At 37.6% G+C, this 25,591-nt stretch overlaps 1 protein-coding gene across 1 annotated transcript in view; it reads left to right on the top strand.

Moving 5' to 3' along the window:
• The window catches only part of Fgf10 (fibroblast growth factor 10), a 77,773-nt gene extending 65,858 nt beyond the window's left edge, over positions 1-11,915 (top strand). Inside the window, exons 2-3 of the mRNA XM_055595827.1 lie at positions 4,124-4,227; positions 10,720-11,915. Of these exons, the coding sequence (XP_055451802.1) occupies positions 4,124-4,227; positions 10,720-10,917 (302 nt within the window). The 3' untranslated portion in view covers positions 10,918-11,915. The remainder of the gene's footprint in view (positions 1-4,123; positions 4,228-10,719) is intronic.
• Positions 11,916-25,591: the final 13,676 nt, after the last annotated feature.

Genomic DNA, 25,591 nt, shown 5'->3' with positions numbered 1-25,591 from the left:
CTCACAACTCTATTTAAGCCTTTGGTATATTACTAATCACAGTTTTATTCAGTGTAGCCTAACAATGTAAAAATAGCAGAAGCTTTTGATCCAGATATCAAATCAATTCTATTCAAGACAATATTTGTCCACTAAATTATGTAATTTCTCTAAAGTTCTTTTTTCAGTATGTAAATGGCACAATGCTTAACTCTAATATATTTTGTTAAATTGATTGAGAATTTAAGTCATATATAAAAGTACAAGACTCATGGAGGACTTTGTAACAGCCTTATTTGTGCTACCTATTATTTTTAAAATTAATTTAAAAGAACTGGAGAGATGGCTCAATGCTTAAATACAGATATATCATTTTGTTGTCTTTTGTTGACCAAAAAACAATATTGCTTAAATCAATGACCCTGCATAGACAAAAAAATTACAACACCATGCTCAAAACTCCTACTTATAATTATATTAACCAATAGTTGAACATATATATTTAAAAGTTATAATAGCCCTTCAGATTTACAATATTTTACCTGACATCAAATACATCTTATAATTCATTAACATTTTCTTTGACTTCATTTTTATTTTTACTTTTGTTTTATTTAGATAGAAACTTATTGATTCATTATTTCATAAATATGATTACTATCAAAAACAAAAAATTTAGATTTCAGAAATGCCCCATTTTGCCCTGCACAATCACTGATTCTTCTTGGCGTTCAATGGCTATATAGCAGTGCCATATTATGAACACCACTGTGTCTATGTTGATTATTTAATGAAGGTGAGTCATGTAAGAGATAAGACTCACGGTGATTCGTGGGAAACCAAATGCACAGTCATACGTGATTCACACTACTAAGCGTGTCTGCCTAACCCTTGACATACATAGTTTAAACGACAGCTACTGAAGATCTTCCTTGTTAGTGTCCAGTAAATCAGTTTGGGCCTCTACAATTCATGTGAAAGAGGGAAAGATTTAACTTAAAAGGGTTAAAATTCTCATAGCATTATACTAAGCATGATATATCCCAGCATGTTGATTAAAACTATCAAACTACGCTAGTATTATGATTGTCCTCAGGTCTGGAAGTAGATGTGTTTACCATTGAGCCATCTCCTTGACTCTCACCACTGGTAATAGCCTTTAAATTTGAGATAACTGTGCCATCACATAAGTTGAAAGAAACGCAGAGAGGGCTCATATATGTTTCACCAGCTCTTTAGCAGGAGGCTTTCAACCGGCCTTGCATTTTATGTCACAGCGAACACAAACAAATTTAATAGCTGTTGATCTAATGGATCTCAAAAAATTCCAGAGTTCCTTTACAAAAAAAAGAATTATCTTAATGGCAAACTTGATAATTTTGAACAATAGAGAAAACTGTAGAACTGATATATGAAAAAGCTGAGACGCCCGCGCGTTGGTCCCTCCCAAAGAAGCATCCACATTTGCAGACGCTTGCAATAAACGCCGTCGCTGCAACCAAGAGAGAAAGGTTCAGATTATGACCTAGTGACCTATGGGACAACCAAGGCTTATTTTCAGAACTCAGAAGGGCATTAAATCACCTGAGTCTTCCCTCCATCTATTTAGAAGGTATAGTGTGCACTCTCGTGTATTTCAAAAGTACATCATTTTTGAGGATGGAGGAAGATGTGGGCATCAAGCAGCTCACATCTTGTGGCAGAGCAGCATGTGCTGACCCTTGAATACGCACATTTTAATGTCTAAATTTCAAAATGCTTAAAAGTGAATATTTGCATGCTTGCCCAAACGATCTGTAAAGTAAAATCAGGTATTTGATCAATCTTTTAAGTAAGTACTGAGTTCTTATCTGAGGTAAAACATGAAGAAACTTATGTGTATTTTGGTGGACTGTGCCCTGGTGTATGCTGTAAACTCTCCAAATAACCAGCCAGGGATTTGGTGATATTTGTACCAGTTGTCTCCTTTGTTCAGCTTAGTCTCATGACCGTAGTTCCAGCCCAGTGCTCATCCTTCAGAACTCCATTCTTCATGCCTCTCTTTTCTGTCCGTTTTCTGTCCCAGCAGAATACACGTGGCGTACCTCACACTTTCCGGACACGCCCTCCTCTGCAGGCACAGCAGCTTAAATACTTTTACATTATATCGGAATGCCACTTCCTGTCTAGTTGAAATTTTCTCCTTGTCACAAGTTTATTTGTTTGTTTGCTTGTTTGTTTTTCCCTCTGAAACTCAGATATTTTACCAAGCGAAACCTCAACATCCGTGGGCAAATAGCATGTTGTCATTTAATAAGGTTTTTTAATGAGTCATTGCTAAATAGCTTCTACAGAATCCCCCTGTAGGAAGGGAAAAGAGAAGGAAAAGCGAATATAGTCAGAGGTGTGGATTAAAAAAGTATGAATGCCACAGAGCTGGGTGTTTAGAGCCTTCATGACTGACCTAATCATCGCCTTGTACGCAAGCTGTGCTGTTTCCATTTTCTAATCATAACTGACCATGGGAATGGCAATACCTCCTTGAGGAACAGTTATAGATATTAAAGTAATGAACCCAAAGAGAGTACTTTCAAAAATATGCATATGAATATGTGTGTGAGATTCCTGAGGGTAACAACCAGCACAGGGTAAGAAGTATTAACAACATAAACATAGTCCCATAGTGCACCACACAGCCTGTCCCTGGTTATCCAAACACTGTGAGATGCTGTGTTAATGAACCTTGTTCTTAGTGAGGTCAGATCTTCCTCCACGCACTAACAGGGGTTCGCTATGTTATCTACCACAATTCTCTTAACGTCAGTTTTGATGATGAAAAATGTTAGCATTTCTACTAGCTTCTGGTAGACTAACCTGGGAAAGAAAAGGAGCAAAAACGTTCATGTCCTGAATATAAGCCACTTTTCCCCTTGTGGAAAAAAAAAATCTGAGGACACACTTTATATACTACATCAAAAATGGTACTTGTCATGTCCAGTGATACACAATACATGTTAACTTATGATTTCCTTCCAGGCCATCTGGTTAGCCCTGATCTTGAAAAAGTTTCATAGCATCTTGAAGAAGCATTACTCAGAACTATTGGGGGAAACTTGCCTTTAATAACAACTGAAGTCTTGAGCTCTATTCCAATTCTAATCATTTTACGTGTCCACTGTTGTTTGTCTTCACAGCAAGATTCCGTGAGAAATGTTGCTATGTTGTCCACTTTTCAAATGACACTGAGACACAAAGAAATCTGCTGACTTCTGTGGTCATTTCCCAATAGATGCAGAGCCACGGATCAAATGCCTATACCCCAGGTCCCAATGTCACATTCTCCTCACCATGCTTTTCAGCCATCCTGAGCAAGCTCTATTAAGAGTAATGAAATAAGAAGTTTTGTTTTGAGATCTTCTTAGGTGAAAATGGGTGGACTTTCCCACATCTGCCTACAAACTTTTCAGAGAATATCATCTTTACATACAACAAACTAAACTTTTTTTTTTTTTTACTGGAGAAAATGGTCCTGTTTCTCAATTACTACTTCAGTCCATTTTCTCTTCTTTCTAGAAAAGGAGAAAATTCCTAACCCTGGAATATTCTATCTGCTATTTTAAGACAGTATGGATGCTGAGACAAGTCTCAGTATGTCTCAGAATGTCAACACATTGGTCACAAAATAAATTTATCAGTTAAATGCAGGCAAGGGATTTAGTTTATCTAAATGTGCTACAAAGAAAAAAATAGTTTACCGTTGTTTTTACAGATTGAGGTAGATCTGACCTATCATTGGCATATGTTATGGATTTAATTTAATACCACAATACAGATGTGGGCTCTGATAAGTTTTTGTGAAATCTAGGTTAAGATGAGTAGAGTAGTTTCAATATTTATGGGGTTGAAAATGGAGAGGTTGCAAAGGAAGCATTTTAATTAAAACAGCATTTGCCTGGATATGCTCAGAGGAAAAATGGAGGGAATCTCCCAAAGCCTTACTACTGGGTTCGTATACTCACTGGGGCTTTGAACACATTGACACAGTTTTGGCTCGTTTGCTTTCAGAATAATATAAAATTACTTTATAATTTCTTTTGATTTTTACCTTCTCCCAACTAAGCACAGATGAGTCTTTACAACTTGCCTTTGTAATTGTTTGTTTTAGGTATCCTAGAGATAACATCAGTGGAAATTGGAGTTGTTGCCGTCAAAGCCATTAACAGTAACTATTACTTAGCCATGAATAAGAAGGGGAAACTCTACGGCTCAGTAAGTACTCCCATTTTGTTTTCAAAACACACTGCACTGTCAATACCAGAGATTTGGATGGTTTTGTGGAGGAGACATTGCAGGGCTTGTTTTCTTTCGGTCACCACTGATTGGATACAAAACATCTTGTTCAGCTCTATAATCTCCTGAGTCATTAGCCCATTACTGATATTTATAAATGTTGAGAACTGCAAGCCAGTCAGACTTTCATGAAGGCATCTGGGTGAGATAGTGTGGGGACGGGAGATGATGACTTAGAGAAGACTCGCTTAAAACAAAGGATGTGGATGCAGTGGAAGCTCGTGGACTGTGAGCACCTGCCACAGCTGAAGAGAAAGCTCGGGCTCAGACGGTGTGTGTTTTGTTATAACCATGCATGGGGAAACAAATCACAAGATTCATAATTTCCAGGCTGTTCACGAACTCCAGAATTGCACTTACCTAGGTAATAGTGATTAACTATGCATGAGCACTATAGACATCAGGTAAAGACCCAGTACTGTCATCATAGGAGGCTTCTACTATCTACACAAGTACAAGTAGCAAGAGAGATGCCCTTCTGTAGGGTTTTCACTGGGGCCTTGGGTCGATTGATATGTGTTTTCCACGAGCATTAAGCACTTTGCCTATGACCTCTTCTAACTCAAGTCCAATTCATTTTAAACAAATCTTTTCAATTAAGATCTCACATAAAATAATAATTCTTTACAATTAAAATCTCAATCACAATGAAAAGAGATTTATGCACAGTATAACAATTATGCTGTTTAGACTTGAGAAGTGTATTAGTTAAACATGGCTGTCTGCGACATGCCGAATACTGCTTGTCCTACGGCTAAAAGGGTGCATGAGACAGAAGTACAGTCACACACGCAAACTGTCAACGGCTGAGGTAGCACATATTTCCTACTAGCCTGGGATACATAGGAGAACTTGCTCCCAACCAGAGCAAACCAGCTCTTCAATACATGTGCTTGCAAACATACACACACATACAGAGAGAGAAAGTCAGACACAGAGAGAGAGCAAGAGTGCTTTGACTTCAAGCATTTTGTAATATATAGGGGGAAATGTCAATAAATATAAAATAGTTATAGAACAATTAATTATTATGACAAGAGAATACCATTAATAGTATAGCCTTGTGGTAATGTCAGAATTCTCCTTCAATCACTTAATTGCCATTTGAAGGATAATACATGCAGGCCAATTAATAACTATGAATATGTTTCATAGTTTTGATCCCAGAGCTATACCAAAGACATATTAAATGATTTAAAATTTTCTGAATTCTGCTGTAGAGGAGCACATGGAATATAGCTATAAAATTTTTAATTGTATTTTTGGAGGATTATATAGTAATATCAATGGGCAGAAGAAAGATCTGACACAGGTAATTTCAATAAGCTTATCCTTCTCTAGCCAGATATTGTGCACTTTTGCAGTTTTCATAGTATCAAAAATTTTAACTTTAAATATGCATACTTATTTTTTTGATTACCAGAATGGTGATCTGTAGTTCTTAAACTTGAGTAAGCCTCAAAAACCCATGTGAGGGTTTGTGAAACAGCATAATGAGGCGACCAAGGCAGGCCTGACTGTCTGACTCAGAGCCTAAGGTCTAGGAAGGTATAAATTTAGTGAGGTGCCATGTGCTGTCCACGCTACTAGTTGTGAGTTGAGAAACATCAGTCTAGAAATGGCTTAGGTTTGTCTTTTATTCTATGTTAAATGACAAGCCAGTCGTACCAGGGTAAATACAAAGTATGAGGGTCACAGGAATTCAGTTTCTTCACTGCATGTTATTCCACTGAGGAACCTAAAAAAGCAATAAATAATTTTTAAAAAATAACTCCATTTAGGGCTTTAAATTCTTACCACTTTTGAGAAAATAGTGTTTTTGCTTTTGTTTCTATTAAATGTGTTTGAGAGCCAGATGGTCCAGGGAGTAAATGTGCATGGCCCAAATCTAGCAGCCAGAGCTCAGATGGCGGGAGAGTCCCGCAAGCTGTCCCCTGCCTTTCACATGTATACTCACACCCAAATCTAGCAGCCTGAGCTCAGGTGGCAGGAGAGTCCCGCAAGCTGTCCCCTGCCTTTCACATGTATACTCAAACACACACTCACACACACAAATACTCACACACACACACACACACACACACACACACACACACACACACTCATATACACTCTCTCATTCCTATACTACCAAAATAATTTTTGGAAAAAAATTTTCTGTCAGAACTGTTGTAGTTTTGCAGAGAAGATGATTGGGAGCTAAGAGCACTTGCTACTCCGACAGAGGACCAAAGTTCTGTGTTAGCACCACCCGATGGCTCACACACTTAGGCAGCTCCTGTCCCAGGCCTCAAGATGCTAACTTCCTAGGTGCCAGACGTGTAGGCAGTGTGCAGAAAACACACATGCTAAACATCCACACACATAAAGTAAAGCATTCTTAAAGTAAAACCAAAACAAACAACAACATGGAAAATATGTCTGAATCCAGGCAATGACCTGAACTTTCATTCCCAGATACTGAAGACTGAGGCAGGAGGATAATTTAAGCCCACGAGCTCAAAGCTATTTTGACCAAGAAAGTGAAATATGTTGGTATTTCTGTTGTTGTTAGCAAAACTACACAAAGCCTCTTCTTGATTCACTGTGTCAGAGTCAGTAGGTAAGAGGATCGTGGGCGTTTACACGTCGTTTGAAAAGTTACGTAAATACATACATAGCCAAAGTCTACACGACGCAGAGCCAGTTAGTGTAAGTTAGCTTAAGAAAGTAAATGTACACACTTTAAACTATGAGGGAAGATTAAACAAATTTCACGATAAAACACGCTGATTTTAAAATGTGCTATAAGAGGGTGACAGCCCTCTCTCAAATGAACTGTGACATAAAAAATGTATGGGATTCCTTCATCCTCTCCCCATTTCCTTCTGTGCTGGCATGAATGCCTCTTCTTGAGCGGTATCCTCTCTGAGCCTTGTCAGTCACTCTTTGTTGCCAGGGTCTATCTACCACATGACCATACTATCTAGACGGGCTCACTAGCTGAAATGACCATCATCTGATACTTCCATCATGGGTGTGTTTGCTGCCAACCTTGTCCTAACATGGTGACCCTCCAGAAAGCCACATCGACCTTCCCTTTCACTATACACATAGCATCTAGATCCACTCGGTTTAACGCACAAACTTATCCACCTCCCCAGCACCTTGCCGTTAGAAACATTCCCTCTGCTGCTAGCCCATCTAGTGACTAAGAATCGAAAGAGTACACTGCTAAAAACTGTGATTATACACTAGTGCAAGCTTGTGTGCCAGGAGATAACACTTTGTGGTTTTTATTTTTTATCATCTTTCAAGTAATTTCTATTGATTACATAAGCATACCTTGAAGAATCTCTGCTGCGCAAAACACCTGAGTGACTTGAGAAAATTTCTCTGCATCTGTTCTCTTTGAATATTTTCTTCTGTTCATTTTTGGGGATGTCTAAATTTCTTTCAATTTCAGTAGTCATTTTAGCAATATTATCCAATGTTTCAAGTTTTCCCTTGAATGACAGAACTGAGCACATCTTGAGGATGAATTGGTGTGATCTTCAAGCATCATGACTGAAAAATCATATAAATATCCCAGATGAGCACTGAAAATCCAAAATCTTTCTTTAATCTGTCCCAATTCACTTTGGGATCTTGCTTTACCCAATTATTTTAAAATACTGTTATTAATCTGTAAGAAGTTTATACAATGTGTTTTGTTATATTCATCACCAGTCTCCTCCACTTTCTCCTTTAAGATACGCCTCCACGTTCCTTCTCGTCCAGTTTGTGGCCACCTCTTCTTTTCTAAAGTAACCCATGGGTTCAGTTTTCTGCTGTTTATACATTCCTAGGGGTAGAGTCATCTACTGGAGTGTGGTGAGACTGACCGGCATCTGCACCCTTAGAGCAAGCTGGCTCTCCTCTCTTGAAGCCTCCAGCTGTCCATAGCACCTCAGTTAGGGGTGAGGACCCGTTAACCCTTTCCTACTTGAGCCTGTGCAGTTCTGTCGATGGCCATAGCTGCTGTGGGGTCGGTCATGAGTACAGTGGCCTTGTCATGTCTAACAGCCGCTGTTTCTCCCACTCTCTCTCACCTCTGATTATTACAGTCTTTCTCCCTACCCTCACTTGAGAGTTCCTGAGCCTTAGGGAGGTGGGTGTGAGATAGATGTGGCGGATCAGTCCATGGACATCTGTTCTCCACACTTTGACATGTTGTAAGTCTCTGCATTAACTACTATCCAATACACACATACAAAAATACTCTAATAATGTCTAAAAGGTGTACCAATCTCCCATTAGAGAGAAAGAGATTTAGAAGGAAATTTGATGCTATTCCCAGTTAGCAAAATAATAGCACAGATACACTCCTGGGTCCTCTGAGCTCCCCAACCACGAATCCTTAGCTAAATTTACAGTGCCAGGTATACGCTTCCTTCTGTGAAATTGGTCTTGAATCTAATCAGAAAGTGGTGGCTATTCTCATAATATTTGTACCACTGCACCCGTGGGCATCTCTTGCCACACCAGTCATTACTCTAATTCACAGTGTTCTTTCACAGGGAAGACTATTGATGGCTCCTCCTCCCACCCCTAGCAGCCTGTAGAGCACCTTCCAATACTACGAAAGCTAGCCAGAAAGGAGGGATGTCCATGGCTAGTACAACCTAGATTTCTTAAACATTAGTACTTAGGCTTTGCCTCTATCTCATGAACATCTAGGCCTTCCTCCAAAGATCCTGCCAGACCTATGGCACAACCAGTTACGTCCCAAGTGTCAAACCCCCTGAGATGAGAAAGCTGACTCAGGCACAAGTCATTTCAAGATATATCACTCTTTAAATTCATTTGGGGGTGGAAAAGTAAGCATCCAATATGGAATTTCCAATATGAAATTACCTGAAGTAGTCTCAGTCTTCCCTTAAAAAAATTTATTACACTTGTTCAGTCTGTGCCTATGTGAACATGAGTGAGTATGCACATGCCACAACAAACATGAAGAGGACAGAAGACAACCTAAAAGAGTGGTTCTCTCTGTCTACCTTGTAGTTCCTGGGGACGAACTCTGAGACCAGTGTCTTATTTAATGAGGTGTCTTGCTGGCCTCTTCTTTCCATCTTTAAACTGCATATCCTTTTAATAAGTGTAAAACACAAGTATATTGTTTGACATCCATATAGTTTCAGAGAGGTGAATAAGAAGAAAATTATTTAATTTAGCACGCAAAGATATTTTTTAATGCACACATTTTATTTTACTAAAAATTGTATTATCTTTTCTTCTTATTTTCAATCATATTACTGTGTGGATTTTGCATTTAATAGTACTTTACAGATGAGAGTAAGACAGTACTTCACAACTCCAAGAATGGAAGAACAAACTGATGATATCTTTTAGTAAATGCAAAGAGTAGAACCCCAGAAGCTCCAGATCCTTAGTGTCTGACATACTCCAGTTTGCAAAAGTACCAGAGGGAAACTTCCTTAGTTTGTGTATCTGTTACTAATTTCCGAATAAGATACTGAATTTGGGAGACAGATGAGAGAAAACTCTTGACACATCAATGCTCTCTAAAATCAGTTGGCCATTTGGGACAATGCGAAAATGGATATTCCAGTTAGAACATCTGAATGCATTTTCAGTCACTATGTTCATAATCATTTTGACATGATGATTGACAAAACAAGACTTTTTTTTCCTTTTGAAACAGGGTCCCACATAGGAAAGGCTCGCCTAGACTTCACTGTGTAGCTTAACTTCTGATCCACTTACCTCTGGGTTCCAAGTGTTTGGATTATAGGCATGTTGACCATGCTCAGTATACTGAAGAGTGTACTGAGCATAAAGAGTGTAAAGAGTGTAAAGATAGATCCCAGGGCCTCATGCATTCTATGGAAGAACTCTGCCAAGTGAGCTACATCTCTGATCCCCAAACAAGGCATTTTCTATATATTAGCTTCAAAACATTTCATGAGTTGATTTTTAAGTAGATAATGCTTATAAGTGCGATGGGCCCATGTTTCTGGTGATTCCTTTTTTAAAAATATTTATTTATTTTAGAGGACCTATAGCTAACACTATGAAAGACAATACTGTCCTCCATAACTGGTTCATCATAAATATTGTTATTGTGATGTCTCCTTCCTGACAATAATTCTAGACACTTAAATCATTCAAAACATGTCTAATTTTTAAAGGGCCAGAAGACACGGCTGTGGTGATTAATCAAAGATGAGTCATGTGTTTTCAAATACAGAATTTGTTTTGTGGTTAGGAATTTGTCTCTTCTGTTCTTGGCGTTGTATACCACGTGAGCATTTGATGTAAAAATGGCAGCTATAGACAAGACAATGGACTGTAGGCCATTAGGTGGGGTGTCCTGTATCACACGGAATCAGTCACCACATGAATAAATAACTGGTTTTTTCTTTGCAGAAAGAGTTTAACAATGACTGCAAGCTGAAAGAGAGGATAGAGGAAAATGGCTACAACACCTATGCGTCCTTTAACTGGCAGCACAATGGCAGGCAGATGTATGTGGCGCTGAACGGAAAAGGGGCTCCCAGGAGAGGACAGAAAACTAGAAGGAAAAACACCTCTGCTCACTTCCTCCCAATGGTGGTACACTCCTAAAAGAAGGCGCTGGTGGTGGATGCAGCACAACAAACACTCTTTGGCAAGGAGGAGTTGGTGTCCTCACTGAAGACCATAGTGCAAATGGCAAAGGCATACCACAGAGTTCATCTTGTTTAAAGGAAGGAAAGCTTTGGATGTTTTTTTATTCACTGCTGACATATGAAATTCTTTTCACTAGCTCTGTGTCATGCCTTATAACCAAGTTAGAAGCAAATCAAATGGGATGAAAATTATCCTCAAGGGAACAACCTTGTGCCTGGGTTGGTTTTTCGTTTGTTTGTTTGTTTTGTTTTGTTTTCTTAAGTTTTTGTTTTTGAACTTCTGAGATAGGACTGAAAGGACATGAGACACTCTGTTGAACGATCTTTGGGAAGTTATTTATGGAATATGAACACATATTAAAGACTTCAATGAGCAGTAAACACGCAAGCATTTACTGGAAACTTGGGTCGCATCATACGCGCAACCAAAGGAGCTTTGGGTGTGGCACCGTGGAAGAATTGGGTCAGATTTACAAATATAAACACATTAGTGTGAACTGTTCTAACAATACAAATAGTATGGTCATGCTTGTGCATCCTGCATCCAGCCTTTTCTATTTCTTTCTAAGTTATTTATTTAATAGGATGTTAAATATCTTTTGGGGTTTTAAAGAGTATCCCTCAGCACTGCCCTCTGATTTACCTTCTCATTTTTTTTTTTTTTTTGGCACCATACGCACGTTCATGACAAACTGTTTTAAGAACTTGGCAAACACTTCAGAAATAGGAGATGAGATCGAGGAAGCAGTATGAGTGCCCCATGTGCTCTCTGTTGACTTAATTTACACTTCTGCAATAAGAACCATCAGTGATGACTGTGGCAAAGGTCTGCTAGCGCTTGAGTAGCAGATAACCGCCATCATTTGCCAACACCTATTAGTCCTGAGGCTTCCGTACCTAGAATATAGAAGGGCAAATCCTCTGTCATTGCCTCATTGCATCTCCAAGAAGATACTGAAGAAAAATGAATTGTTAGATTTTTTTTTTTTTTTTTTTTTTTACTAACCTTGTCTTTTACTGATGATGGCTGTCCACAGATCACAATGGCAAATGATGGAAAGGCTATCTGAATATACAAGGGCCCGTTCTAAGTCCCACAGAATTCTTCTACCCCAAAGGAACCAGAAACAAATTTGGTATGAAGTGCAACACTCCCAGGGGCTTAAACTAAGCAAATATATCCTGGTATATGTGTAACCACATACTGAAACCTGTTTAAACTGTACGATCTAGTCTTTACAAAACCAAATAAAGCTTGTTTTTCTGTAAATTTAAAGTGTTCTAGAAGGTTCCATAACATAGCCACATGGAAATTCATTTTCTTCGAGCAGGTGTAGAAAGCAGTCCGTAAGCGCACCACCGCCCTCACTTTGTATCTCACTAAATAAACACGTAAGCCTTATCTGCAGTGTCTGTAGTGATTTTTTAAAAAACATGTAGAAAATATTATTTGTTCTGATTATTTTAAAGTATAACTCTAAGACTGTGTTGATGCTGCAGTCTTATCTCCTTTCTTGTTTGGAAAAGTCTGTTTATTTTCATTGTTTGAATACAGTATTTTGGTACAAACAAAAAAACTTACCAAATGTGGTGGGTTTTTTGTTTGTTTTGTTTTGTTTTTGTTTTGTTTTACTAAAATTTAACTCCAGAAAGGCTGGTGATTTGTAATTTTCTTCTAACTTATTTGTGCTGATGATTAGCCAGTGAAAATCAGTTCTTTAAAAATTAGTATTAAAAGTTAATCAGTTATTTAAAAATCAGCTTTTTTTGAAAATGTTCCTGCAGAGTAATCTGACAAAGGTCATAATTTATGATTTCTTTGAAAAGCTGGTATTTCAAGAGAAATGCACGGCACAGTGCTTTGGTTAATAGGTATAGTTGCATTTCGTGGTATTCTTCTTTCGACTTGTTTTATGACAAATGGGATTTTTAAAATGTGTACTTGTTGTGGTTGAATTCTGTATGTTAGAATTTAATTGGTAACCAAGTCTGAGAGCTCTAATGTAATGCATCTCTAGAAAAACTAGGTATCTTTTTTTTCTTTTGTTTTAAAATAATAATTATACCTGACACATGAACACAGACCACCCACAACCAAAATTAAATGTTTGGGGAGACAAACTGTAGTATTCAGTGACCAGAGTAACAGCAAACAGGGCAGACATTGGACCCTTATTTCACATTGCCATTCAGATTACTAAAGAGACTACATGTAAACAGCCATCATTATAGTACACAGACATTAAACAGCTTCTAGCAACATGTATCAAAGCTTGCAGAGTCCAAAAATAGAAAACATCTTTCCCCCTCCCCCACCATACATTTTTGCCTGTATATATCCTAGCAGAGATAAACACAGAAACAATTTGGTGTGTAGTGAGGAGATTCTTCTGCATTTAAATTTTGCATTTTGTTTGATATTGATAGAGAATTCTGGTCCCTTTTACAACTACTGAAAAAAAAAAAAAGTTCAGTCCTAAATGTTGTGTTTAAAAAAAAAAAAAAACTTATCAAGATTTTGGGAGCTCTGCCTCCATGGGAAGTGTGGGCGCTGGTCCATCATGCTAAAGTATGTCAGCCACAGACACGGGACATGAGTGCTGACATGAGAGTCTTTAAAGATACAGAATCACCCCCCTCCTACCCCCAAAGAGGCTGAACAGTGTATATTGTGTTACATTTAAATAAAGGCAATAAAAATGCTGGGAAAAGAAAATAAAAATACTGTCCTTGTTTTTTTGTTTTTGTTTTTGTTTCTTTATTAGCTTCAAACTCTACCTGGTAAGGAGAGAAGCTCTAGGGTTGTGTGCACGGCAGGATGTGGTTAAATGCCCCACAGCCCCAAACAACAACAACAGAAAAAAATTACTCAAACATTTGTAGGGTTTCTTTAATGTTTTACATGTGTGAGTCGTCGGCTATCCTTACCCTAATAACAACCAAATGCTTTCGGTTTTCCTAACTATTCAGGTCCACCTAGTTTACACAGTGGATCAAGAGGAATGAATTGAAAACAAGGATGGCTTGTACAACAATGAAAGGCTTTTGGAGGAGAGCCAGGAGCTGCAAAATATGACTTCCAGGGGATGGAGTAGACCAATGGATTTGATTTGAAAAACAGGCAGAAAAAAACCTACGATAATACAAGTTAATTCCAGGGCCCATGCAAGTTTGTGGACTTATGTCTGGTGGATCAGTGTTCTATGACAGAGTTCTAATGATTAGAATGCTGTTAATTCTTAGTTTGGTTACTCAATAAAGTAAGCTTAACGTTTTTCATAGCAGTAAGCTGCTAGCCTGTGCTTGTTTAAATAAAGATTTAAATACATATGGAGGTAGAAATATTCAGGAGGTGATGCTCTTTGCAGCACCTGTGGAAGCAAACATGCTGAGATGAGAGCTCAGCCGACCTTGGTAGAAGGGACCTTGGTGATTTAAACTACAAAACAATGTCCCTGGAAAGGATGATGGGGGCGGGGCACAATCTGAATTCTTCCAGGTCTGTAAAATAAAGTGCTAAGTACTTGTTCCTCTCCACTCAGATTCATGTGACCACAGAGAGGCAAGGTACAGTTTTTGGAAGTTCACATACAAGAGGGAAGAACCAGCCGCTAAAAGGAAGAAGACAGGAAGAAAGAGAATGATAAAAAAATAAAATAAATAGTAAAAACAATAACAAAAAGCAGTGGTAGATAAGTACAAAAACTGGGTAATTGCTAATTATATGTGCTTAAAATAAGCTATTTATCTTATTCCTATACATTTTAATCAACTCCAATTTTCTGTCATTTATTTTTCCAATTGAGAAAGATTTAAAGGTCTTTCTCTTTGTTCAGTTTTTAAATGAAAGTTATGTATTTGACTTGTTTTAAGCCAATAGTCGGACCCTGCGTATAGCCAGGCTCTCTAGAGTTTTGCACACCTTATAGCAGATCAGTTGAACAATTTGCAAACTTACAGTAAAAAGAAGCTGGTCATTCTAGAAAATATCAACTTGTATCTTAATGATGCTGTAAATACTTCTTTAAACTTCTCCCATGAACATGTGCTAATGTTTTTGAGCAATCAACATACAAAAAAAATTCAAAACCCGGTATCATCTATTGTTTAATTGTAGAATAAAAAGAAAAAAGGAAAAAAATACTGTTGTGTTACAACTTTTAATGTATCTTGGATATATTCAACAGAAGACAAAAAAAAAATTTACAACCTTCATTCCTCCTTTCTTTTGTAGATTAAGGGGAACCATAAGAAAATTCCCTTGTAAGTAAACAATCTACTGAAACACATTTATAAACACCATGCATTAGTTTAAATGGAATAATCATGATCAAACTAACAGGATCAAAGGAGCTAGTCTTATTTCTAAGTGGATAATAATGAACATTTCCATGAGTCTCCATCATGATAGCAGCTAAAGGCAACAATTCCAAACTGACAAAAGCCATATGCCAACCATACATGCATGTGACTTGCATTATTTTACACATTTTATTACCCTCTACAAGAGCCTATATTCATTTTTCACGTGGGCAATTGCATCCTCTAGAGATGAGCACAGCAAATGAAGAATCAAAACATCCCATGTTCTTCATTACAACTGTAAATTGAACATATGCCTTTGCACAACATAGGCAGTGACCCCAGCTGGAGAGTGAGCAGCTTCAGTGTGGCCTTAGCCCTCCGAAAGTTTGGTTTTAATTACCTTTTACACATCTTAAATGCCTAAATCATCTTACAATTTTCTAAATTATTTAGTTATCATTTCTGTGGTCCATTTAAGCTGCTGACAATGCAAATGCCCTCAAAGAGGTCTTTCAAGGAGACGTAAATTAAAACCAGTTTTCCGTGAGGTATTATACATTTTGAAAGGACTGTGTTTTATGGTTATGGGAAGCATTAGGGTTAGGGGTCAATTATTAATTCAATTGAACATTAAAATATTTTAACATATGGTATTTAAACCAGAATCCTTGACAGATATTTTTTTCTGTGACATAAATCATTATGTTGAGACATCAATAGTGTTTAATCCAATATCTATACAATTTGTATGAGAAACATAATTGTTATTTTGGAGTTCTCCAGTGGGAAACGCTGAAGGATGAAGGGATTAGATATGATTAAAGATGCTGAAGTCTTATAGACTTTTCCTGATAAATTGAGTTCTGGATGCAAAGTGCATTTTATATACCAAGTTTACGCCCATGCAGAAATCAAATGAAACTAAACTGGTTTTAAGCTGATGTGTGCAATCATTCCTCCTTATCTCACCCTGGTAAGCTCTATATTACACCCCTACAAGCCTAGGAAATAGTTAAGCCAGGCCATTTCCAAAGGATCAGTGTTTACCTTCCTACTTCTCCTCTGTTTTAATGCAAGGTGATATTAAATAGCTTTCAACCATACGTTTCCTTATTAGACTCATAAGAAAATGATGGGTTTTACGGGAGCCAACAATCTACTCCACTTTCTTCCAATAAATGCTAACTCTATACTGCTGTTAGCAAAAATTGCAGTGGTAGTTAGCACAAGGAACCTGAATTATTATTCTGTTTTTTTCCTTATTGTTGAATTATTTATATTATTAAAGTAATGGTTTGCAATAATTTACATAATTCAGTTCTAATTCAGTACTAATTGGGGAAACAAAACAAATTTTAAGCACAGGAACTCCTGTTGGTTGAATTCTTAATCCATAGTCCCAAGAATGTGTTCATGATATTTAGAAACAAGGAGAAATTTTTTTAGAAAATAGGAGAAATTTAGACATAGACTTAATATACACTAAACCCACTGTAGTCTCATCAGAATGGTGTACTAAAACACCACAACCTGAGTGAATTCTGTAAACACATGAATTGAACACATCTTCTAATAATTGTTTTTGCATTCAAATATTTAAAAGCACATATTTAAAATGACATGACTATAAAGTAATTGTGTTTTCTAGCATTATTTATATACTCTAGTGAATATTGATCATTTCAAAACTACAACAGACAATTGTGTTTATATTAAAAGACTTCATCATAGGAAGTAGATCTGGGTAACTGTTTGAGGAGATGTAAAGAAACATCCATTCACCTCACACAGGGAATTAATGACAAACCGAAGAAACCATTTTATTCAAGTCTATCTTGATGAACCACTGAGGTTTTTCAGAGTTGTCTATGAAAGATCTAAGTGGCTGCAGTATCACCCCAAACCACAACTCAGCATGAAAGCTGAACCCCAGAGTGCCCTGTGAGACTTGAAGACAGTTACACCAGAAAGTCTCCTGTCTCTTGGTAACTACTCACTGCTTATGTAACCTTCGGGACCTTGCCTTGTAAGTCCTGTAAATTTCAGGTGCTTCTTGAACTTTGTACATGTCAATGTCCTGAGTCCCTTGAACCCCACTACTTCCTTGGAGAGGGAATGTTTCTGTTTAAAGGAAGCCATTACGTAACACGTTTTCAAATTGTCTGTACTCAGAAGTGACTTAGGGCCACGTGCACAGCTATTTGAACCAGGGACAGACAGCTTGGCTTTAAATCATTCATCTTATAATTTCTTCCTGTTTAGACTTATGTATTAATAATAATTCTTCCTTTTCTAAGGCTTTTGTGAATCCGTCCTGATTCACAAATGCTTTATTAATTATTTGAAAATTTTATATAATGTACTTGAACACATTCATCTTCTCCAAACACCTCCTACAAAAAATATCCCTCTATCCCCTCTCATCCTTTGAGATTTCTCCCTTTTTACCCTTTGCCCATTGAGCCTAGTTTGAGATTCCAGCTGATCTTGGGAGTGGACCCTACCTTGGTATGGGTCAGCCTACCAGGGATCATCACTGAAGAACACTGACTCCTCCCCTCCCCGCCCTGCAGACGTCGGTAGTGGTAGGACTTCCGACCCACCTTACTCCCTCTATGCAAGGATTTTGACCGTATCTTCCATAGGCCGCACGCATGCTATCATAAACCATATGAGTTCATATGTGCAAATGCCCTGTTGTGCCTAGAAAATATAGTTTCCTTGAGGTCGTCAACCACTTTTGGCTCTTATAATCCTTCTCTCTTTGAACATTCCTGGGCCCTGTAGGAAGGAATATAATATGGGTGCCCCATTTAGGACCGAAAACACCGCAGTCTTTAATTCTATGAACATCGGTCAGTTGGGAGTCTCTGAGTTAGTTACCATCTACCACAAGAAGAAGCTTCTTGGTGAGAGTCAGAGATATTCTGATCTATGGATATAACCACAGGTCATTAGACATTTTTTAAAATACTATGTCCATTTAGCAGAATAATAATAGTATTGAGCCTGTGACCTATCTAATCACAGTTCTTGTTCCCTTTAACAATGCCACATGTGGGTTCCATCCCATTAAGAGGCCTTAGATAGTCAGGAAGTGGCTGAGTACTCACATGGTTGATTGTGCCACACTTGCAGCTTCTCTATTAAGGCTCATGTCACATCTTCCAGCACCGTGAGTGCTAGGTGGTAGGGATGAAGTTTCCAGATGGGTACCAGCTTGAGTTCTCCATGTTTTATTCCTCAAGTGTGTGACATATTCAGCAACAGTGTTTTGCCATCCACTTCCTAAGGATAGCCATGAATATTGGTAATGGCCTATAATTCCTGGACTCTATGTAACTTTATTGACCAACATGCCAGTAAGATATTCTATAGAAGATGAGGCAGAAAAAAAAATTGAGTTTGAGGCCACCCTGAATTTCTTTCATGCTACTGAAAATTTAGCAGCAACATAAGTATGAACAGCATGCCATGGTTTTAAACTCTGTATATCACAGAATTTTTTTTTTTAGTTCACCACCCTTTTTGATAAACAATAAATTCTGAAACCCTATTTCACAGGAGAAAAAAAATTAAGTGTAATATATTGACCAAGAACCTCAGAGCAAGAATAAGATTTACTTTTTTTTAAAGTATCCTTCTCCTAAAAATTATATATATATATATATATATATATATATATATATATATATATATATGCTTTTCTCTGTAATGATTGTGTTATTCAGGGAATGGGCTTTCAGCATTTATGCTTTCAGAATGTTATGCTGGATAGCCTTGTGCATTATAGTGTTTGAATCATACTAGTGTCCCACCAATTGTGATAGCCAAGACACTTACAATTAAAAAAATGTTTAAAAAATGTTGAAGTCTGTTTTCTTTTCCTGACTTCACTGCTAGGAAGGTCTCCTGACTCCAAAATATCCTTCTGCTCCTTATATAAGCATTCCAAAAGAGAAATGATAGTACCATGCCTTCCAATGTTCAGACATTGGACAATTAATGACAATCAAGGTTTTCCATTTTAATGATGTATCTCTTTGTTGACACTGTTTTGCAAGGAATGTTATGTAGTTTTGAATTAGAGAGTCAGATACTTTAATTCTGGCTGTTGCAGCAGCACAATTGGAAAGGCACTCCACTTAAGGTAAACTTAAAAAATCATAAAGGTGATGATAACTACTCATCCTGGAGTCAGCCCTGGGATTAAATGATATGTTTGTTAGGAGTTTTGTATAATACTGCCCAGCAATGGACATTCAATACATGCTCCTATTCTTGGTTCTTAAGCCAAAGTTCCTGATGACTTTGATACCACCTTATGTGGAGGAAGGAAAGCTTGTGGGAATTTTCCGGATGTGGCAAAATAATGATGAAACCTGCCTTAAAGCTTCCTTTAAGAGAGGGTATACAGGACAAGTATGGGGGGGGTGCTACAAAAATCATGTGTTCTCTTGCCATGCTTAGCATTTGTCCAGATTTGCTGAGGGCACCTTGCAAACTCACTCTGGCAGCTGAATTCAGTGAAGGCTTCCTGTGAAGTAAGCAAAACTGAGGAAAACTCAGCGGGGTCATTATCGTGATTTCCTACCAGTGTCCCTACTTCTCAATATTTCACCCTTTACCTAGCATCCACATTCTTATTTTTTTTAATTTTTAATTTTGATTTTTTAAAAATTTATTCATTATATATCCCAATTGAAGCCCCCTCCCTAGTCTCCTCCCAGTCTCAGCTTTCCTCCCCTCTCCCTTCTATCCCCTTCACCTGGTCCACAGAGAGGGGGAATTCTCCTCCCCTGCCATCTGCCCATAGCTTGTCAAGTCTGGCACTCCCCATAAAGCTCTCTCCATTAGAATTGGTTTCCTGTGGAAATACCCCTGAGACACCCTATAAGAAAAGCCTATTTGTTTTACGGTGGCAAATGAGTCTCTTCCTTGCTGTTACAAGTACATAACTAAAGCTGGGACATTTCTAAAGAGAAAAAAGTGTGTTTTGTCTGGGAGGGAGGAAGGTCAAGGTCTAGGGTGTGCACCAAGCGAGCACATTCGTATTTTGTCATTCCGTGACAGAAGGCAGAAGGCAGAGTATCAGGTAGCAAAAGATTTAACTCACAACCTCAATGCTGACTATAATTTGAATTAAGTTTTTCATGAAGGTAGGCCCTTTGTGACATAAATGTCTTCCATTAAGCCTAAGCTTATGGCACTCTCACAGTGAGAATTAAGTTCCTAACACATGAATTTTGGATGGACAATTTCAAACTATACCAAAGACTAGAGAAAACTGCAACAAAGAACTAGCTACCCTCTCATCTGAATGTTTTTCTCCATTTTCCCTTATAAAGGATGTGAGTTTAACAAATGTGCTACAGATACGCACGTTTTTGGAGCCAATGGATAAGGGAGATAGTTTTCTATGATTAAACTGGAAAGGGTTAGCAATGTAAGAATAAATAGTAAAAGAATTTGCAGTCCAGCTTCAGAAATAAACTAGGGGAGACATATGGATGTTTAAGCTTATGTGCTAATATCAGGAAAAGGAAAAATAAGAGTCTTCCAAGTTCCTTTCTTCTTTATTTTATTGAAGAACTGTCAGAGAGGATCTGTCATAAGCACAGTTGAGTTGCAGAAACCTCAAGTTTCCAAATGTGTGCTCAGACATTCCAAAAACCACATTTCCAACATAGCCTTATAAAACATGTATGTGCTAAAAGTGGAAATGAAGAGGTGTGGAGGAGATACATGTACTTCAGTATTAGAGCAACAAAATAAAAGAGTAATACTACCTAAACTAAGAAAAGCCTCCTTTTATTCCCAAAAATAGTTGCTGAAACTTGTTTAAGTACTCACATTTTTGTGAAGAAAGCTGATAACAATTTCTCATTATTGTTTTCCAATGTGCTATGTTGAAATGTCTTACTGAGAACCCCAAACATCATTACTGAAGACAATTCCTTATTATTAAGCTGGGAATGGAACTTAGTTTTAGGTTTCCAACTTCAGGTCCCAAGCGGGAACTAAATGTCACAGAACAAAATGTCATGCAATGAGATCGGATACTAAAGTATGTGACATTAACCAGATGTCTCCCTAACAATCACTACACAGCAAAAACCAGTCAAACAAATGAAGTGACACACTTCTCACGACTCAAATGGCACCCCATGTTGTTATTTTGTATGTTAATGTTTGCCAGTTTCTGTTCTAATGAGCACAGCCTGGATGCCTCTGGAGAAACCAAGAATAAATAGTTAAATACCGATGCTTTTATGAAAGATAATAGTTTTTGCAGTTTGGGGATTGAACCCAAAACCTTGGGAAAGCTAGATGAATGTTCTATCACTAAAATATAGCTTGGCACCTCAAATGCATAATAAATAAGTTATAAAAGGAGCTCACCAAGGCAAGGCAGATCGTCAACAATAAGAGCCAGCTTCTCATGAAAGCATGAACTCGACGGAGTGAGGACTGCTTAGCCCACTTACACTGCAGCTCTGCGCTATTTGTTTTCACGTTCGCCACTTTCAACCCCTGAGTTTGTTTTATTTTATGTTTGTTTTTTAATTTAATTTTAGTTGGGAGAACTGCATACATGAACATTGTATCTATACCTTTCCTAAAATTTCTCCCCATTCAAATTCTTTTGTTTCCCCTCCCAAATCCATGATCTCTTTTTAGATTATTATTTTAACATGTATATCAATTTGACAATATATACATGCATTTATACACAAGCTACTAAGTCCATTTGAGACACAGATTTGGGTCTTGGTCTATGAATGGATTCCTCAGCATCAAAATCACAATGCAAATTTGAGAGAGCCAATAATGAATTAGAAGATAAGCATCTATCCTTCACTTTTATTGTCCACTTTAACACTATGGTTAAGGGCATGGGCAAAAGTGAAACAAAAGTTGAAAAGCAGAAATATTCTTCAACCTGAATGAAGATGCCTTAGCTACAATGAGACAGAAGTAGCTAGTAGTTTAACAAGTCAGAAAAAATATTGCCACAACAGAAAACCCACAAATAGAAGCAAGGATGTAAAAATACTTTTGAAATAAAAAAGAAACTCAGATTAAAACAAGTGTTAGAGATGAATAGTGAAACAGTTTGACCCAAGGGGGGAAAAAAAAAGCAATGTATCTATTTTCTATTATAGGTGAAATATCTCTTTTCTGGGAGTTCTAAAACTCCCAGGAACCGATAAATGTTTGAAGTAACATGTCTAGGTTTAACATGGAACAAGATGACAGCTTTAAGTGTTTTAAGTTACAACAGGTGTCTGTTTTTTTCTACTATGATCACAATGAGTCAGAGTGTTCACTGTATGGTAATATAAAACATAGATGTGATGGATTATATAATTTTCTCATCATGAAAAAATAACTGGTACAAGCAACTTAGGCTAAAACACATTTTTTTGGTCATAGAGCATGAGGCAGTTATGGTATCACTACATCCAACAGCAAGCTAAGAATAGACCAGAAAGGAGGCTGGGTTTAAGCTGTCAAAATCTATCCTCCAATGACCACCCAATCACCCTGGAGAGAAATGGCAAAGATCTACCTCACTATAACTTTCATAAATGTTATTTAAGGTCTATTTAATTAATTAATCCATTATATTCCACATTACAAAAATGCCACAGATTTATTTCTTTTCCTTCAAACTGACACATATAAAGTTTATTCCAGTGATTTTTAGGAATACTAAGGTAGGCAATACCTTACACAAATGCCAATTAACCGAAAGAGATGAAAAGGGACACTTCGTTCTCATCAAAGGAAAAATCCACCAGGAGGACATCACAATTCTGAACATTAATGCCCCAAATATTAAAGCACCTACATTTGTAAATGAAACATTTTTTTTTATAATTTTTATTGTTTATATTAATTACAGGTTATTTACTTTGTATCCCGGCTGTAGCCCCCTTCCTCATTACCTCTCAATCCCACCCTCCCTCCCTCATCTCCTCCCTGTCCTTCTAAATCCACTGATTGGGAGGTCCTCCTCCCCTTCCACCTGAACCTAGCTTATCAGGTCTCACAGAACTGCCTGCAATATCCTCCTCCCTGGCCTTGCAAGGTTGCTCTTCCCTCGGGGGAGAGGTGTCAAAGAGCCAGCCACTGAGTTCATCTGAGTTCATGTCAGAGACAGTCCCTGTTCCCCTTATTAGGGAACTAACTTGGATGCTGAGCTGCCATGGGCTATATCTGAGCAGGAGTTCTAGGTTATATCCATGCATGGTCCTTGGTTGGAGAATCAGTCTCAGAAAACACCCCTGTGCCCAGAAATATTTGGACCTTGTGGAGTTCCTGTCCTCTCCAGGTCTTACTAACTCCCTCTTCTCTCATATGATTCCCTTCACTCTGCCCAAGATTTAGTTATGAGTCTCAGCATCTGCTTTGATACACTGCTAGGTAGAGTCTTTCAGAGGCCCTCTATGTTAGGCTCCTGTCCTGTTTGTTGTTTTCTCCTACTTCCAATGTCGATTCCATTTGTCTTTCTAAGCGAGGATTGATCAGCTTACCCCAGAACTTCTTTCTTGTTTAGCTTCTTTAGGTGTACAGATTTTATTATGTTTATCCTATCTGCACTTCTTCAAGATCCAGCTATACTACTCCTATATATATCCAAAATATACTCAAGTACACAACAAGGACATTTGTTCAACCATGTTTGTAGCAGCTCTATTCATAATAGCCAGATCCTAGAAACAACCCAGATGTCCCTTAACGGAGGAATGGATACAGAAACTGTGGTACATTTACACAAGGGAATACGACTCAATTAAAAACAAGGAAATCATGAAATTTGCTGGCAAATGATGGAATCTAGATCATCCAGAAAGATCATCCAGAGTGAGCTATCCCAGAAGCAGAAAGACACACAGGGCATATACTCACTTACAAGTGGATACAAAACATTACTTAAGCTGAAATCACATATCCATTCTAACACCTTAATAGTGGGAGACTTCAACACTCCACTCTCACCAAAGGACAGATCATCTAAACAGAAGCTAAATAGGGAAATAAAGGCACTTACAGAGGCCCTAATTCAAATGGACCTAATAGATGTCTACAGAACATTTCACCCAAATTCAAAAGAGTATACGTTTTTTGAGTACCTCATGGAACCTTCCCCAAAATACACCGTATAGTTGTTCACAAAGGAAGCTTCAACAGATACAAGAAGATTGAAATAATCCCTTGTATTCTATCTGACCACCATGGACTAAAGCTGAACCTCAACACAAGAGAAATAGCAAAAAGCCTACACACACATGGAACCTGAACAACTTGCTACTCAATGACAGCTGGGTTAGGGAAGAAATAAAGAAAGAAACCAAAGACTTCCTAGAATTCAATGAAAATGAAGGTACAACATACCCAAACTTATGGGACACAATGAAAGCAATGCTAAGAGGAAAATTCATAGCCCTAAGTACCTTCAAGAAGAAATTCAATACATCTCATTCAAGCAACTTAATGGCTCACCTGAAAATACTAGAAAAAAAAAAGAAGCAGACACACCAAAAGGAGTAGACAGCTGGAAATATTCAAGCTCAGGGCTGAAATCAATAAATTAGAAACAAATAAAACAATTCAAAGAATCAATGAAACCAAGAGCTGGTTCTTTGAGAAAATCAATATGATAGACAAACCCTTAGCCAAACTAACTAAAAGGCAGAGAGAAACTATCCAACTCAGCAAAATCAGAAATGAAAAGGGGGACATAACAACAGACACTGAGGAAATCCAAACAATCATTAGGTCTTACTACAAAAGCCAATACACCACAAAATTTGAAAATCTAAATGAAATGGACAATTTTCTTGATAGATTCCATTTACCAAAATTAAATCAAGATCAGATAAATAGATTTTATAGTCCTATATCTCCCAAGGAAATAGAAGCAGTCATCAAAAGTCTCCCTTCCAAAGAAAGGCCACGGCCAGATGGCATTTAGTGCAGAATTCTACCAGACCTTCAAAAAAGAGCTAATTGCAATTTTCTTCAAACTATTCCACAAAATAGAAACAGAAGGGAAATTACCAAACTCATTCTATGAAGCCACAGTCACCTTGATACCTAAACCACACAAAGACCCAACAAAAAAGGAGAACTTCAGAACTATCTCTCTTATGAACCTTGATGCAAAAATACTCAATAAAATACTTGCAAACTGAATCCAAGAACACATAAAAGATATCATTCACCATGACCAAGTAGGCTTCATCCCAGGCATGCAAGGGTGGTTCAATATGTGGAAATCCATCAATGTAATCCACCACATAAACAAACTGAAGGAG

This window comes from Psammomys obesus, unplaced genomic scaffold (genome assembly GCF_907164565.1).
Source record: "Psammomys obesus unplaced genomic scaffold, mPsaObe1.curated_primary_1811, whole genome shotgun sequence".
Classification (NCBI taxonomy): domain Eukaryota; kingdom Metazoa; phylum Chordata; class Mammalia; order Rodentia; family Muridae; genus Psammomys; species Psammomys obesus.
This window is presented reverse-complemented; position numbering and strand designations above follow the sequence as displayed.